General features: G+C 41.4%; 1 protein-coding gene across 1 annotated transcript in view; it reads right to left on the bottom strand.

The window, feature by feature from the left end:
* The window catches only part of KCNH5 (potassium voltage-gated channel subfamily H member 5), a 169,633-nt gene that overhangs the window by 140,269 nt on the left and 10,637 nt on the right, over positions 1-18,727 (bottom strand). The window contains exons 2-4 of the mRNA XM_009564375.2: positions 15,733-15,856; positions 8,099-8,205; positions 4,099-4,227 (exon numbers count right to left, since the gene is read on the bottom strand). Coding sequence (XP_009562670.2) covers positions 4,099-4,227; positions 8,099-8,205; positions 15,733-15,856 — 360 coding nt within the window. The remainder of the gene's footprint in view (positions 1-4,098; positions 4,228-8,098; positions 8,206-15,732; positions 15,857-18,727) is intronic.

Raw genomic sequence — 18,727 nt, 5'->3', positions numbered from 1 at the left:
GTGCAGCCATCATCTCCTGCCCCACCATTAATTCTCATACCTCTTTTTCCACACTACTGCCATCCCCACAGCTCATCCATCCACTGACTCATCGGAGCAGCTGGTGGCATCTCCACTGAGGAGCAAACACATCAAGCCTGTGGCTGATGTTTCCTTCCATTATCATCATCATTATCAACTGCTCCTACTTGACATGGTTTTTTCTTACGTTTTTGCGTGTTTAGACAATTTTAAAGCAATTTCCACTTACAAAGATACAATAGTACTTCAGGGTCACAGTTACATTGGTATACATCACAGGTCTCCTACTCATTGCTTAGCAGAATCACGGAATGGTAAGGAATGGAAGGGGCCTCTGGAGATCATCCAGTCCAAACTCCCTCCTAAAGCATGTTCACCTAGAGCAGGTTGCACTGGAACGTGTCCAGGTGGGTTTTGAATATCTCCAGAGAAGAAGATATCAGCATGGGTAACAAGAAAATAAAGTCAGTCAAATCTTTAGTGTTAAGCTACCTGTATTCTCTCAGAAAACAAGGGGTTTTGATCCCCGCCACTATACCTTATTAGAGGAGAGTAGCTTTTAAATAACCCTTTTCTCCTGTCTTGCTTTCAGTCCAGTAAGTTTCAACAGCTTTCTGGACTGCCACAAATTCACAGTCTCTTGGGTGACCCGGGAAAACCTTTCATTACTTTTATTCCCTCCTGCAAGCAAAGCCCCCTGCTCCTCCTCCTCCTCCTCCTCCTTTCTGGCAGCATTACCACACAGCAAACAGTGAGCACACAGGTAAGCAGAGACACACACCATCTGTCGCAGTGCCCCAGACCTCTCTAACTCTCCTCGTTCTCATGGGGCAAGTCCCTGTGATGTCAACTATATATTCTGTACTGAGCCTGTAAACAAACATATTTCTGACCCCATATCAGGAAAAAATCCTGCCTCTCCCTTGTGATGTACTTTGTAGTAAAACAATGATTTTCTATTTTTATGTCCTGTTTTCACAAATACAACAAGCTCCTCAACACTTGCTGAACAGTTCTGCATCCTCAGCACTGGGGCACTTCTCCCACTCCCCAAAACTGCGCTTCCCTTGTAAGGTCTATAAAAGGCACCGACCATGTTGCAGCCACCACGAGCAGGTCTGGCAAACCCAATGATTTATTTCCAGGAGCCAGGATCAACAGATCATAGAATCACCAGGTTGGAAAAGACCTCTTGGATCATTGAGATACCCTGCATTATACATACATCCATTGTAATTTAAATACCAAATCCTTGTACCTTGTCAGAGCGTAGTATACTGAAGCTTCACAACAAAGCAACACACCTTTGAGTAGTGCAGAATATATTGGTATAGAGAGATCATTGCATAATGGCATCAATATTTTATTTCTGTTGAATATTTTATCTCAAATTTACTGTTCCCATAAGTAATGAAGAGTAACTCATCTGTACCATAGTTACTTATGTATTATGTATTGCATGGTCCTGGCAGAATTTCTGACTAATCCTTCTTTTAAAAGTAAAAAAATAAAAAAAATAGCCCTTTCAATGACAAATACCAGCACTCAACACCAGCATTTTACTGAAATGTCTTTTACAAAAGTTTAAAAATTATCCCCTGAATTGTAATGTATACATTTACCAATGCCATAATTCAAAAAGAAAGTGGCCTGGCAGCTTCCAAGCACACTGTAATGTTATCTGCAAAGACAATGAATTATGCATCTCTCATAGCACTACGTCTAACAAAAAAACACTGTGATCCTGGTGTCGCGGGATCTCTTAGATCCACCCAGTTGAGACATGGAGGGTAATGCAACAGGGCTGTTTTCCCATCCTTGTAGTAAAATGGTGCAAATATTTGAATATATTTTTTGAATATAAACAAAATAAATGACCAGCTCTAATTTATGCACAAGAATAATGAACCAGTTCAATGGTTTGTAATTATGGAGCTTGTTGGACGTATTGATCAATGTTAATCAGTGCTTCAGTCAAAGCAACCTGAGCAAATTCTTAAGGCACACGAGACACGTGGCTGTACTGCTCTCTGCAATGTTTTGTTACAGCTTCTTTTTCAAGTATGACTTTGACAGAAATAAGTGCTCTTTAAACATGCAGTCAAACCTCTCTGGCTGCTGCTGACACTATTTTGCAATGTTCATAGTTAACACCTGGCATTTTAACTAATCATAGAATCATAGAATCACGAAATCACTAGGTTGGAAGGGACCCACTGGGTCATCGAGTCCAACCTTTCCTAACACTCCCTAAAGCATGCTCCTCGGCACTTCATCCACCCATCCCTTAAGCACCTCCAGGAATGGTGACTCAACCACCTCCCTGGGCAGCCTGTTGCTGCCTAATTACCTAATGGTAATTAAGAAAGCTGTACCCTTCACTGGAGAACAGCAGTACACAAGTTACTTCACAGGTATTGCTCTTTCCCACAGAACATACACAGTTCTTACAATGTTTGCCAGGTGGATTCTGCACCTCCTCACCCACAAGACAGGGACGGGGAGAGCTCAGCCTCGCCAGCATATTCCTGCCTCTCCAGGGAAGGCAACAGAGTACAAATTTCCCAGGCCAAGAATCCAAAGAAGGCAACATTTATCATTTCTGCATTTGGGAGCCACCTTCTAGATGTTTTCCCTGCTCTGCTTCAGTGCAACTATGTACTGTGGAAACTGGGGCAGAGCCAGTGAAAAGACGGACTTCTATGTGGTTCTACGTGAGTACAGATCTGAACAGAAAGCATCAAACAGGGAATCTTACAAGGCAATCCTTGCAAAGATTGTCTTTTTCCTTGAATACAATACATATTATAAACACTGCAGCAAGGAGCCAGTCACATGCTTTCAGATCTCTAGAATTAAGTCCTCTCAATTAACTGGCATTTATCTTAAAAATTTCAGATTATTTCCAGGCAGAAGAATTTCATGTTATGGGGCTGAGAGTAAAATAAAGGAACATTTTCAGGTTGCTACCTAAATAGTAGAGGCAGTAAATTTTATCATGGCTGAAAAGGTATCCCTGTGTCAGGATCTAATAACTTCATGGATAACACTCTCCAGATAAAAAATTTTCTTACATGGTGTTTGCCCAAAGAAAGACCTTTTGTTTTATTTTATGTCTGCTTTTATAAATCTACTTTTCAGTTATACAAACACATATTAGTGTTTGTAGTAGATAACACATAGCGTTATCTAGACCATAAGGAATCAGTCTAAATCCTGTTTGCATTCAAATCAAGTTTATTCTAAAGAAGGTGGCTTACAGCATACATGGCTCTCAGTGAGAAATCAAGCCTTCTCCAAGCATGAAGAGAAAAATATAGCAAGGAATTCATCATCAGAAGGCAACTTCCAAGAGATGGGGTGTGGATGCTGTAGCATAAAAGTCCTTCTTTATGTAATCATGCATTATTTCAACCAAAGCAATATACGTGACCCTGATACAAGACACACGACTTTTAACCAAAGCAGAGGATGCTGTTAGATCCTCTGCACTTTTCCCCACCAGATCTCGCTTGTGCAAGGCTGTAGATCTGACCATGGGTTGTTAGAGCATGGCACACCTCATCAAACACCATCACTGGCAGCTGTTAAATAAGAAGTACAATGTCCACTACCACACAGTCAACATTGCAGGCCAGTAATAAAAGACCCAAATAGGCTGTCAGAAAGGGAGGAAACATCAGCTTCTCAGTACAAAGGAACTGGAATTATATTTTCTGAAAAGAAGATACCAGTCCATTAGGAGAAAGGTCCCCTGAAACAACACAGCTTTAAAATGACTCAAAAGTATGCAATTTTTAGCAAGTGCCAGTTGTAGTGAAGAAGCAGTGAAATTACAAAGAGAAAGAAGGACTTGTCACTCTAGCAAATTGTTATTAGGGAATTTCCACTCATGGTGATTTATCTTTTATTTTTTAAGTAATAATTTAGGAAACTGGCATTGAAACTCTGACAGGTCACAAAACACTTCCTGAATTGAAGACACAGATCACAGGCATGACATGGCTCTGTCACAGGACTGAGCTCAACCACGTACTTCATCATTTACCAAGGAAATATACTGTATTTCATATTTACCTTTTGTTGAATCATCTTCAATTGGTTGTTTGAACAAAGTGATATCCTTAAAAGTGCACAGGAACAAAACCACTTTCTCATGCTCATTTCTTATGGGTGCAATTTGCATGTAGAACCAAACCGGGGTTCCTGGAGCAAAGGAAAAAAGCAACATTGGACTGTGGTGTAGCATAAACTTTACACAGCTGTACACAGAATATTTCATCATTTATACATTATTACAACACACGTGTCCTTTAGGACCATACTTAGAATTTTCTACATCTTCCAGATCTTTTAGTTTTACCGCTCCAAAGGAAAACAACCTATTGTTATTTTTACAGATTCACAAAAATGGGGAAATGATACCAATTTAATTTTCAAATAAGCAGAGACAGGAGGCTTTGTAGATCTTCATTCTGAAATAAAATATACGATTCTTCCTCTCTTGCTCCTGTTTTCTTCCCAGCATGTCTCACAAATTTAGTGTCTGCAGGGTAGGCAGGTAAGAAAAAATGAATGGATGGTACCTTTGATACCTTTTCCACATAATATAAAGTTATCGAATCCAAAAAGATTGGAGTATACTGTCAAAAGCTCCAAATTTAAAGTTACTCCCTTATGTAAGAGGACTTGAGCTAATCCAGACACAGACTGCAAATGTCCTGTCAAGACAAATCAAGAGATTCAATTTCTTTTCTGTGTTTCAGGTCATACCCTCCGCCTCCTCACTGTCCGGCCCAGTGAAGCAATCTCCCAATGCAGTTATGTCTATTTAGCGTTTGAAATAAATTCAGAATTATTTTCAAATCCTACCACTCATCAAATAAACAGCTTTAAAAAAAAAAAGCCTACAGTGTTGGAGTGGTTAGTACGGCTTTTGGTAAATACTCACACAGGGCTCCTGCAGGTGCTCAGGAGCTGAAACTGGGTTTGATTCCTCCTAAGCTGAAAGGCATGTCGCAGTCCCCTACATACATGCATGTCTGCTCTGTAAGGGGCAAAATCCTATAAGAAGTAAATCAATTTGCTTAGAAAACACCGTGTTCACCTGCAGGGATGTGAACATCAGAGATGCTTTCCATCCAGCAAAGCTCCATGCCCACAGCCATGTCCTCCCTCTCAAACTTGCAGCTACACGGGCTGCACTACTAATGCCTTCACAGCCAGCTAAATACCTTGATGGCTAATGCTGCAGAAGCAGCAATCTGGGCAAAAAGCAAACAAAGAGGTTTCCTGAGCATCACGATATATATGTATGTATACATATACACATGCCTGCTATGATTGGTGAATAGTTAGGTGGGTAGAGCTCAGGACTACATTTGAGAGAACACAGTAAAGCAGAAGAACACTATAGCAAACTTTCAGGGCTGAACCTGAAACCTGCTAGCTGGGTTAAAGTGCCAAGGGGTCGTGTGAAGGCAGCAGTCTTATGGATGCTGCCAGAGGATATCAGCTTTTAAAGATCATCTCCGTACTGAATGAAAGAAGGATAGGAAAGCAAACTGAAAATCTCAAAATCTCTCTGCTGAAAGCATAAAGAAATGGGTGAGAAAGAAAAGCTTGTGCCACGTAATCAAAAATATACATCATCTCTGGACCTACAGTTTGAAAATGTGGGCAGTAGGGTGCTCTGAGAGCACTGCAAGCTCTGTGCAGGACAGAGGCAATAGGCAGGGTCTCTGCAGGTGAAAAACACAAGCCCTTCCACAGAGCAACTATCTACATTTGCAGAAGCATATTCAAGTATACGAACATGCAGAAATACATTCATTCATACCAACAGATACGAGTCTTTATTTCTCTATCTGCTCCAACATTCAGCATGAAGGATAAGAAGGATAAGCAGACAGTTTCTGGAAGAACATTCCTCTATAAGGCTCAGAGCGTGACAAATAGGACCAAACCCTGGACAAATCAGATGCTGAACTGTAGCCAAAAGTTGAGCCTATTAGTGTTAGCAAGAGGCTGAAGTTCTGGGCTTTGGGTGATGGTGAAGGAAGTGGCAATAGATGTTATGGATGGGAATTGACTGAAGCGTTAAAGAAATGTGGCTTTTCCATAAAGTCCTTCTGCAGTCCTGCTTAACTTATGGGAAGCATAGGCTTGGAGATCTCAGCAAAAGTGAAGATTTTATTACGGCAACTGCAGCTCAAGAAATCTCTGAAGCATAATCAAGCTCTAGCAGGCAATCCACATCCCAAATCAGGAGTGACTAGTTTGTTACAGAAAAGTTACCAAGAGAATGCTTTTTTCTTTTCATACTTAAATAAAACAGAAAGGAATTTAGTTCAGGACCAGCCCGTGCTATAACAGGAGCTGCCAGTCCAATTAATAAGAGAAGCCAGGGTCAGGGAGAGCACTGGGTCTCTGGGATCCTCTTCAGAAATCACACAGCACGGGGCAGGGTGGTACCAGGCACGACCAGATACAAAGATACCCAACACAAGGCTGTCCGGGGAAATTCCCCTAATGTGAGAAGACGTCCAGGTGACCTGCACAGGCAATGGGCAGAGAAGCCGAAAATCTAGAGAACAGACATAGCCATATGCTGAGGAACAGAAGAGAGGTCATTTGGAGGGCTCCCCTGGGCACCTGCAGAAACAGCTGGACTTCAGAGCCACTCTTGCTTCTCTTTTTAATTAAAGCGTTGGCTAAAAATGCTTTGAAGCAGGCAGAACTGGAGAAATCTGAAGACATTTCCTACTGTTTAAGTGCACATACAGGAAGTTTTAGTCTAAAAAGGGAAAGTGGAAATACAGCATGAAGCATGAGTTTGTTCCAAGAAAGCGAGGTATCCAGGACGATCTCTTCAGTGTCACAAAAGGTTTGTGTGAGTTTGCAGTGAAATGGGGTGGTCAGGCACAGTTCTCTCTCTCCTGAGGCACACCACCACCTTTCCTCAGTCACAACACACAGAGAAACCTCCAGCCTCACCCCAGCAAGGTGCTCCATGAAGTGCCCCTGAGGAGGACATGGTCTCAGCTCCCAGGCTCCAGGGAGCGGAACCAGCAGCAAAGCTCCCTGACACCACAGAAGCTGCATCCTGAGCAGGCACGGGAAGCCAAGCCGAGGAAAACATCTCTGTCAAGATTGCTTTTGGCTTGTGTTTGACGTGGCCACCGACACAGTCAATGAGACTTGGTCTGCTCAGCGTAGAGGAACCAGCTTTTCTGGAGCACATTTCATCGGACAGTTTTGGAGTTGTATCTTGGGAAGATGGCCTGTGCCAGTGTCAGAGGCGGCTCACCTCCACTGAGAAAAGCAGGGACTTCAACCACCAGCCCAGGAGAGGTATCGACACTGCATAAGCCCAGTGTGAGACCACATAACAGTGCAGGTTTTGCTTAGCACATGCTACAACGTTAATAAGCCAGAAGTACTACCCACATACATGGCAAGACAGAAAATGTGACTGGAGTGACTCATGCTTCAGACAAACCGAAGAATATCTTCCCCTGTTCTCACAACCTCCTGTAAACCCAATGGTACCAAGAGGAAAGGACTTAGGTCCTACATCTCATTAAGTAACAAAATCTTCTGGTTTTCTAATTAATCAAATTACACATCAAATTAAGCACTCCAACTAGAGCGCACGTGTTGATTTACACACTGCAGAAGCGCTGCTGGGAGCATCCACTCATAGCAATCAGGCTATGGGCTCTCACTTGTGGAGACGTGAAGGTGTTTCCTGAGGAATGTGGGGGAACCTCATTCAGGATTTCTTTCCACTTAACCCAGTCATTTTCCCCTCAGGGAAACAATCCTCAAAACTAAATATATTTTGGAAAGAAGGAGTCAGACTAGAGACAGCAGGGAACAACTATTCTTGGCAATTTGAACACTCATCCTGAAAAAAAAGAGCTCTTTTCCTGAGCTGTGTTGACCGAAATACCCATGTCTTCTCCAAATCTTGCCCCAAATTTACCCATATGTCAAAATGAAAATTTGTTTTACTTTATTATATACTTTAAATGTGCATTTTCACTCTCAGGACCACACACAAATATATACATACTGTTTTTCTTGTAGAGGAGAATTTCAAAGCAGTTTGACTCATAGTTGTCAAAAGTCTGTCTGACTTTTTCAATGGTCTTCTTGTCTGTCAGCTCACCATACATAAAACTGAAAAAGACAAAAGTTTTTCTTTTTTCTAGATAAGCAACAACTTTGTTACAGTCATCTTAAAAGCCATAAGCATTGGAGATGCTATTAACTGTCATATAATGAACTGTAATTATGTAATTATTACACTTCATTTAAATATTTAGAGTGTTACAAGGAAATCTACAACAGTAACTATGACCACCTTTTTGCTCCAAATGACAGTAAATATACTGCAATGTTTCATTAAGTGCTTTTCTGAGCATATCTTTAAGGATATACAGTTATAAAAAGCGCCAATAGCCTATAAAAACATTATTGCCACAGCTGCAGACCTTGAGAATATTGCTGTCAAAATGAAGAAAACTGAACAAAACCTCTAAAACCTCCCAAATTTTGTTTGATCCTCTTGCAAAGGCAGCTGGAGGAGGAATGGAAGCTACTACAAGTAAAAGCTGTTGGCTGAATTGTTGGCTACAAATCTAATCTTGACCTGTGTTGGTCTCTTCTCTCAAGTGATGATAAAATGAGAGGGAATGGCCTCAAGTTGCGCCAGAGGAGGTTTAGATTAGACATTAGGAAAAAATTCTTCACCAAAAGGGTTCTCAGGCACTGTCGGAGGCTGCCCTGGGAGGTGGTCACCATCCCTGGAGGTAAAAGACAGGTAGACGAAGTGCTTGGGGATATGATTTAGTAAAGGACAGGTTTGGTTGGACTCAGTGATCTCAAAGGTCTTTTCCAATCAACCAATTCTATGATTCTGTGGTTACTTGGGACAATGACATAATCAGAATCCTTTTGCTAAATACCAATTACAAAAGGAGGGGGGATTTAACCAATAAGAAGGGATGCCTGTCATTCTTGAAAATTCAACACAAAGCAGCTGTATGAGCTGTCTCATACAATGCAACTATGTCTGCATTACCACCAAACATAACCAAATTGACTCTTAATTTTCCTTATTGTATACTGCACCTCATTTTAATATTTCAGTTAAAATACAGAAACAGTAAAATGCTTTTTGAGATTATTTTTGGCCTTGGGCAGGTTGGATGGGGCCTTGGGCAGCCTGAGCTAGTGGGACGTCCCTGCCCATGGCAGGGGGGTTGGAACTGGATGAGCTTTAAGGTCCCTTCCAACCCAAACTATTCTATAATTCTATGCATCCCTCTCCAGACCAAGAATATAAAAATGTAATTTTAAGTCCGCTATTTCTTGCCATTTGACCATATCATCTTTTTCCAGGTCAGACTTTCAGCTGGTGTAAGGACACTCAACCCCCTGACCTTGCTTTGGGAAGCCTTTGTAAGGAAACAGCCAGGCTTTTATTGTCATTCTTCCCTGGATTAAAAATAAGCGAAGACCACTCTGTGCATATTCCCAATTACAGAACTCAAAGAAAATGGAATATGGGATAAAAGCTTTCAGACATTTGGATGAATATACTTTTAATTGATCAGACTTTTTTTTTTTTTCCCCATTTTCTTTGTTAACAAACGGTTTGAGCTTCAGCTGAAACCTACAACAGAAAACCCTGAGAATACGAAAGAGAAAAGCTATCAGCGCCTTTGTGGTTTCAATGCAGCTTCTCTTTTATTGATCAACAGGCCTCCAAAGGTTCAATAAACATTTATTTTATGTCTACTGTTCTCAAAGAAACAATAAAACAACATAGTGGTTAGTGACTCGGCAAGCATCAAAATACTCGATGAAGGCCAGGCCATGAATCTTTTCTTTACACTATCAGCCAAGGGAGGCAATGGGGCTGACCCCAGAATAAGGTACCCCCCAGCATGGGTGATGGAGGCGGATGTGGGGAATCAGAGTAACCACAGCATCTGTATCTCACTACAGATGCTTCTTCACTGGTAACACAGGGAGAGCTATAAATGACATGTCATAACTGTTACCTTTGGGAGAGCAACGTAAAAGCGACACCACTACAGCAACTGATGTCAGGAAATGGTTTTAACAGGGCACAAGGCTTCGTTAAGGTATTGCTCATCATTAACATACACAGCCGTCTTTGGAAAATGCAAAACACAGCCTACTGCTCATTTTCAAACGACCTGCCTTTCCTTCCTGAGTTCAGCGGATAACCTTTCATACAGTTACATGTGAGATGACAACAAAAGAGTTTGATTTTATCTTTTTTTAACCTATGCCTCTTTTAATGCACTGATGAGGTAAAGCAGATATCCTATCTCCAACACAAAATAAGAGCTAGGATTTTTCACACAGCCTGTTATGCAATTGAATTCTCTCTTTTTGCTTTCTTGAGATTTAAACCAATGTTTCTCTTAGTCCTGAAGGAAAAAATAAGAATTTATTAAAGTGCTTGACTTTACATGGCTTATAACACAGAAAGCCATCAGTAATTAGTGTTAAAATGACAAATTGTACTTGGCGTTGAGTGGTGGACGATACCAGTTAGAGCTGCTGAATATGATCAATCAACTTTATGTTTTGAATAAAGGCAGCTTATTATTGCAGTAACCTGTAATACTCCAATTTTATATTATTTTCACATATAAAAAGACATTTTAAAGGCTTGTGGCATAATAGAAACACTTTTCAGAAAGCAATTTTTAACACTACTGAAGAAACCTCAAAGCCACTCACTGCATAAGTTATATAAGATCTTCGCTTATCACAGGTTTAATTTAATTTAGTCTGCCCTATTTTGTACACATGGAGGAACTCCTACTTCCTCAGTCAATCACTCTGTCTTTTTCTGCCTCATGTTTTGTTATTTAGTGCTTGTCGAGTTCCTTCAGTGCAAACTGTACAAGACATAAATATCAAAAACACCCTGCTACTGGGAATCTTACTACCTAGAAAATAGACTTATCAAAGAGAAATGAGACTTACTGAAATACACAGAGAAAGCACAATCTTAGATAATTTCCCCATCTCTGAAACAGATCATTTGTCATTTAAGATGCCTGGGCTCCTGCCTCCCTCTGAAAGCATCTCTTGGCACAGAAAAGGCTCATTTGAAGCTCTGTATGCTCTTCTGTCCTTTGTCAGGATCCAGAGCAGCTGGCATCAGAACAGCTCCAGGTCTGCAGTGTGTGCCAGGGCGATATTTAACAGCTGTTTGTAAGGAATTACGCAGGACAGAGGACAGGTGAAGCACAGGAGGTACACGATCCTGCATCCAATTTACAGCACTCATCCAAAAGTGCTGGATGAAAAGGCATTAATTACAATGGACAAATGATTACCCAGTAGGAACAGCAACGACAGATACACATCAATAGCTTCAAAACTTTGCAAGTTAAAGAGAAGGCACCATTTCTAAGGAGGAATCATAGAATCAACAGGTTGGAAAGGACCCACTGGATCATCGAGTCCAACCATCCCTATCACTCCTTTAAACCATGTCCCTAAGCACTTCATCAACCCGTTCCTTAAACACCTCCAGGGAAGGCGACTCGACCCCCTCCCTGGGCAGCCTCTGCCAGTGCCCAATGACTCTTACTGTGAAGAATTTTTTTCTGATATCCAGCCTGAACCTCCCCTGGTGGAGCTTCAGGGCATTCCCCCTTGTCCTGTCCCCTGTCACTTGGGAGAAGAGCCCAGCTCCCTCCTCTCCACAACCTCCTTTCAGGTAGTTGTAGAGAGCAATAAGGTCTTCTCCAGGCTAAACAACCCCAACTCTCTCAGCTGCTCCTCGTAAGACTTGTTCTCCAGCCCCTCACCAGCTTCGTTGCTCTTCTCTGGACACACTCCAGAGCCTCAACATCCTTCTTGTGGTGAGGGGCCCAGAACTGAACACAGTACTCAAGGTGCGGTCTCACCAGTGCCGAGTACAGAGGGAGAATCACCTCCCTGGACCTGCTGGTCACACCGTTTCTGATCCAAGCCAAGATGCCATTGGCCTTGTTGGCCACCTGGGCACACTGCTGGCTCACGTTCAGTCGGCTGTCAACCAGCACCCCCAGGTCCCTCTCCTCCTTCTCCTCCATGCAGCTCTCCAGCCACTCTTCTCCCAGTCTGGTGCACCTACCCAAGTCCCACTGGCATGCTCAGCAAGGTTTCTTTGCACAGCTTTGGCAGTGCAGGGAGGCTTTGTCATATACGCAAAAATCAGGTGACAGAGGTGACATCCCAGTATGAAATCTATCTTGTTTCAAGTCTAGCATGCTATACCCTCCATACAAAATCCCATTTCTTTGAACTCAGTGGGAATTTGCCATTAACTTCACTGGAGCCAGGATTTTACTCCCAGGCTTTCTTTCAACCCCACTTGTAATATCAGTAAAACAAAATTAAAGAAAGGAGCGATGCTGACTGGAGCACTGCAAGTGTTTTGGTGGAAACACTAACTGTAAACAGCAAGGAGATCCAATTCCATCCCCTTGTACAGCTGGAAGGCAACACACAAATAGGTCCTAAGAGCAGGTTTTCACTTTGAAAACAAAAACCAGCAAGCAGCTATTCCAAGCCTGGAACGAGGCTCTCGGGTGCAAGGAAGGGCAAGCAAAGCTAAGCCTAGAGCAAACGCCAAGTGTAAAATGCCAGGGTAGGTCTACAAACCAGCCACTCAAAGGGTGCCTGCTCTTCCAAACGCTTGATGAGAACACAGAACTTAACTAATAAGCAACAATACTGGGAAAACATTGATATTAATTGGAACATTAAACTGACTTTTAATGTTTTTTAACTGTTTATTCTTTCAGTGTATCCATGAAGCCATACACTGTCATGACTTTGGGCAGTCGGGCATGAAACAAGTGGTTTTCCTACATGCTGGTTGATCTATCAGTGCACTTCCAGGCAGAGTTTTTTCCATGGTTAATTGAAGGTGAGGTGTCGCAATTGCAGATGCCCTGTTCCTCCTGCACTCTCAGCTCATTTTCGTCTGGCACAGCAATGCTTCAACAGCAAACAAGCTCCTCCACCTAAAAATCCTGTGCATTTTAGCACTCACTTACATGAGTTACTCTACATATCAGCTCCAACTACACATGCAGCTTAGTGTGCCGTGTGCACCCAGAATGAACACACATTGATTCCCATCAAGCAACATTCACCTAACCTGACCCCTGTGTACCCTGTGCCTTTTATATATTGCCCATGAAACCAGGGAAACTGGCACTTGTACTAGGTTATTTCTAAGTGATTTTCCTGTCAGTTATCACATTGTTGGTGATCAAAAAGGTGATGAAAAACAAAAAACAAAGGGATTACCAGCTTGTTACAGGACTAACTCATTGCCTGAGCTGGAACAAAAATCATTATCACCTCCAGTGATAAATCATTATCCAGTGCCTTCAGTCCCTCCACCCCTTCCTGTGATCAGTACCAGCCAAGACCACCTGAGACTGAATATAATGGTGAAATATAAACAGCCCCAGTGTAGTGTATAGAGTGGGACAGACAGAAAGAGGATATAGTGAATACTCACTGGACTACCCAGGAGAAAATTATGGCTGAAAGCTGATTTGAAAGCACTATACCTTATAGGCAGGGGAAAACTGACCAATTATTGAAAAATTTATAAACTGTCCTTTATCACATCCATTTTCAGTAACAAGAACAAGCCAAGTGAGGGGCTTGATTTACACTGTTTGTGTCTGCATGTTGGCCTTTGGTTGGATTTCTGACACTAAAAAGCTATAAAAACAGTCCCTTCCAAAACCTGCAGTAAAGTCGTGGCACCATAGAACTCTTAGCCTGGAACACCTGCCTTGGAACCATAAAGCAAACATTATATATAAAGCAATTTTATACATTTTTAAATCATGTATAATGTAACATGAGCTGAGCATAACATCGCAAATCTGGACTGAGGATGTAACTCAGAAAATAATTTAAATACTGGTCCCAGATATCAAAAAACCTCCAATGACATTCTACTGAGTAAGCCTAAGCAGGCAGCATTGCACTTCAAGATTATTTTCCATTCCATACAGCTGCATAGCTCTTCATGAGAGAGCAGCTCTGAAGACATTGCTCTGGACCGCTACACTTTGCATGTCAGACCATACTGAAAACCTCTCCAGCTCTCCTTTAATGTGCAAAGACAGGGAAGCAGGAAACACTACTCTGTGTATGTAACTCCACCAGCCACGACCCAGACACAAAGGAAGTACTAGACTTGATTTGAGTGTAGAGAGGCCTCTCTAATACCCACTGATGGATGTACAGAAGGAAGATTAAAAAAAAATAATATTAATAACGTCGTTGCTGCCAATTCCATTTTCCATGGTAATTCCTCCTTGAATTTGCATCTGTATGATTCACCTGTGTTATCTACTTGAATGTGGTCAAAACAAGATCCTTACAAATGACAAGTAGAGCCCATCACATTCAGAAAAAAACACTCAGATGGAATAACTTTGGTCCTCTCAGTATTTGAGGCGTAGGGGAATCATTATCAGAGAGGTATTGCTAAACTTTCACTTGCTCAACATTTTTCTACAAGCCCATTCTATGATTTGTAATTATTTTAACATGCGCAGACTATAAAAGTGGTGCCTCACAGCAAGTATATACAGTTCAATATATGGGATAGTAGAGACTAAAGGAGATATCATATATACATATCGAGGAGGGCGGCAGTAAGGCTGTTTCTTTCATTTAAGCAGCACATGCCTACCTCTTCTCCATTGCCCATTAGAGGACACCTGGCTGCACAGAGCAACCCTGGACCCCCAAGGCTTCCTCCCCTTCCCGGCAGATGAAAGCAGTAAACACACAACAGCACATGTTGCTTTTTGGAGCAAGGGATGACTGACATTTGAGAACAGGTTTGCTGCCCACCCGGCTCCTGCCAGCTGAAGCATCAGCCAATGACCAGCGTCTGGCTGCACTCCCAAAAAAACAACACTGTGGATAAGCAGCCCTCTCCTCGCAGTGCCCTGGAGGTGGTGGCGTAAAGAGAAAATATACACAAACTTGTATCTCAGCCATTCCTTACTGATTCTGTCTCTCATTTATTTTGCTCCTACACACACCTCATGTGCGCGCATTAGGGTTTAGCCTTTCCCCAAAGCATTTCCTTTTATAGCATGCAGCAGACAAGGCGCAGAGGCGTGTCTAACCACAAATCACAGCTGCCCACTCCTGAAAGACCACCAACAAAAGGAAAAAGCCATATAACTGTAATGCTTAGAGTAAATATATCATCAGCTTAATCACTCTTTTGGGAATAAAGATGCTGCTTGCACATTAATGTGCTCTCTGTCTGTGTAATAACAGGGACCAACATGGGCTACAGAAGAGCTCACAGCCTCCTACCATGATAACAGGAGAATTAAGAAAAATCTAGTAAAAAGTCATTGAAATACATTATCTAAAGCCCCACTTTCTTTATTGGATCACAAGCTTGAGCACATTCGTACTGATATTAGCCAGCATAAATTTCAAAGTGCTTTATCATGTCCCGAATAAGTTGCTGGTTTCATTCATTTAAAGCCTGTTTCAATACTTTAATTTCTGCAAAACAATCTTTTTTTTTTTCCAAAAGCTCGTTCATCTTCCCAGCAGATTACAATTCTAAACGTGCATTGAGTGGCAACGAAGAGACAGTCTGCATACCTGCACGTGCTACTCTTCTGCATGACGTCAGCTCGATGATATCCAGAGAGTTTACAAAATCCGTCATTACTATAAACTACAGGCCAGTCCACAATCTGGGCATTTCCCAACAGAAAACTGGATTCTGAAAAGAGGAAAAGAGAAAGAAAAGGCTGTGGTCAGTGACAAGACACATTTAAATCCTCTGTGTGTTGCACAGAAGACGCAGAGTTATTCATGATGGAATTCCAGAGGGAAATGAAATCAAAATTGGTATCAGAAAAGAATTCATGATGAAACAGGGTAACTCCTAGTAACATAAGGAGCTTCTTGCACTCCAAAATATAAAATATAAGCACCAATGCTTTAACAATTAGAATGGATTCATTCATTCACAACATCTGCGCAAGGTTATCACCTTTGATTTCCATTTTATATGTATTTTGAAATCAACCTTAAATTAACTTATCAACTGAGTTTTAAATGCTGAACCCTATGGTTGCACAACGCTGGTAACAATCCTATTGCTTAAGACAAGTAAATTTTTTTCTCCTTTCAGGTCCCAGTCTGTTGTGCAGGACACAGCCATCATCTCTGGGATGCGGGACAGAGAGCATCAGGAGCCGCAAGGGAGTGGCAACAAGTGCCCACTGTATCTTCTACAGCACATCATGTCTCGGAGTGCTGATATTAGATGACCCCCACAGAAATTCAGCATGACTGGGGAACTGATGAGCGCCGAAGGGACTTAAACATCGAAATAACATGAAACAGGTATTGAAATGTAGTGTCAGTCTTTTAAAAATGCAGATACGTGGGTTTGGCTTGTCCTAGTAACATGCATCCAGTGCTGTAAATACAAAATAAGGGCAGGAAGCATTTCTAGGAGGTTGAACTCAGGTTTAAATATGGCTTCAGTCATCTTTGCTTTCAGGCAGTGCCTACAGTTTACATGCATGGACTGGCACCAACACATTATGAGTTAGTCCTAAAATAGTTTTATCCACTAGATTGGAATGATTCTTCCATCCCTGCTTTTAGCAAGGCGTGTTCAAAGAAGGAAATACCCATTTTGCTTATACACAGTGTTGTGGGATTCTATGTTCATCCACATTGCTAATTTTGTTTCAGAAATAATATTCTCTCTTAGTAGAGGTTCTCAAGTTGAAGTCCGTGATAATCTTAAGAGTTTTCTTTATTTTTACTGTTAGTTTCCAATTTCATTTTGACTGCAGCTATGAAACTAACTGGTCCCATTCTCTGATGCTAAAAAGCTATTAAAATACAAGTATTAACAATCAGTGCTGTACAGAAATTACAGGAAATGTTCCTTCTAGCAGTTCATGTGGGGAAAAAAATAAGGATATTTTTACAAATTTTCCTCATAGTAGCTGAAGAATGGTTATGCCAATTACTTACAGGCATACTCAGGTGCACATATTCATTTTCACATAAACATGGCTCTGGGTTTTCATCAGCTACACACGCCTTTCTCAGAGTATTTATAACTGTGACTGGATTGTACATTATGCAAACATTATTTTGTCAAACAAGGAAAGCATACCGGAAAAAAAAAGTACTTCTTTTTTCTTTATAAGCATGAATTTGGAAAAAAATAATCTGCAGATTATTGGATTTTCTGTAGAAAAGCAGATTAAAAATATCTAAAAGCCAACCAATGTGAGAAATAAAAGTTTAGTTTTTCTGAAATCTAATGCTTTTAAGCTCAAAGAATTTATTTGAATCCATCACAAATATTCTTAAGCCTAAATGTCAACTTTAAAAATTTGCTTTCCTTCCCAAAGGGAGATGCCTTCACTACAAGCAGCAGGAGACACAGAGTAAAGCCTGAGTATTACATAAAATCTCCCCGGCTTTCTGCAGCCCTTTCTGCACCGGGGACTCAGCCCAGCTTTCCTCAGCACAGTGTAGATACGAAAACAGGGGACATCTTAAACCCCTGGAAACCAAAGGTTTTGTTAGAATTCATCCTACTGTATTCATCCCTCAATACCTTTCACCTTCTCCAACTTGGAAAAGGGGACTCACCAAGAGCTCCCCTAAACCAGGCTTGTCCGATGGTAACCACCCTACCACCACCACACCTCAGCAGCTGGAGAGGAGGGGAGTGTAATCAGTTCTTAATTCCCCACCCCACAGGGAAACAACCGCTAATACAAGTCCTCTGCTTAGATCTGGAAAGAGAACTCTTTATAGGATTATCTTTCACTGAAGTTTTGCTCACATATCTAGACACAATGGGCACAACCTGGGCGATGGAGAGACTGCAATACTAAACTCACTCACGGATGCTGTACACATCTGGGTTCTTCCCAGAGGACCATAGTCCAAAGGCAGGTAACCCTTCTTCAAAGCCTCTCCATTCAACAGACATAATCTTGGTTGTGCATTCCCACCACGTAACTGTTTCAGGACAGAGTGCACAGCAGAAGACACGTGTTACAGCCAGCAGCCCACACATAGTATTTAATGGTTGTCTTCTATGGATTTTATACTTCTTTATACCCGAGGCATTCACTAAACTTATCAATTTCACCAGAAACTTGGCAGGGAATAAAACATAAAGCCAAACTACTGGTAGTTTAAAAAAATCCCATAAAATTAGGAAAAAACAGACCTTGGAAGTATCTTAGTGGAGACCAGTATTTGTAAGGTTAGATCAGATAAAGCATAAACATACTAGAAACTTGACCAGATATTATAATGTGTTTTCTTTTGTCCCCATGAATTTTCAATTCTTTAACTGATTTCTTTTTTACCCTTATCTCCTAAGCAAATAAGGCTTATTCATCTATGTTCAGCATGTGAATATGTATGTGTGTCCTACTCCAACTGAAGAAAAATCTTGAATCAATGTCTGCATCGTATTAGAGACCAATGAGCCTATCTGTGGGCACAAAGCCACAGAAATCCATGTTTCATCAATGCCTCTGCTCAGTGAGCAGCTTGATAAAATTTGAGGAAGAATTGGTCCACATCTGATCCTTGGGCTTTA

This window comes from Cuculus canorus, chromosome 5, assembly GCF_017976375.1.
Source record: "Cuculus canorus isolate bCucCan1 chromosome 5, bCucCan1.pri, whole genome shotgun sequence".
Classification (NCBI taxonomy): domain Eukaryota; kingdom Metazoa; phylum Chordata; class Aves; order Cuculiformes; family Cuculidae; genus Cuculus; species Cuculus canorus.
The sequence above is the reverse complement of the archived record's forward strand: the minus strand, read 5'-3'. Positions and strand labels throughout refer to the sequence as shown.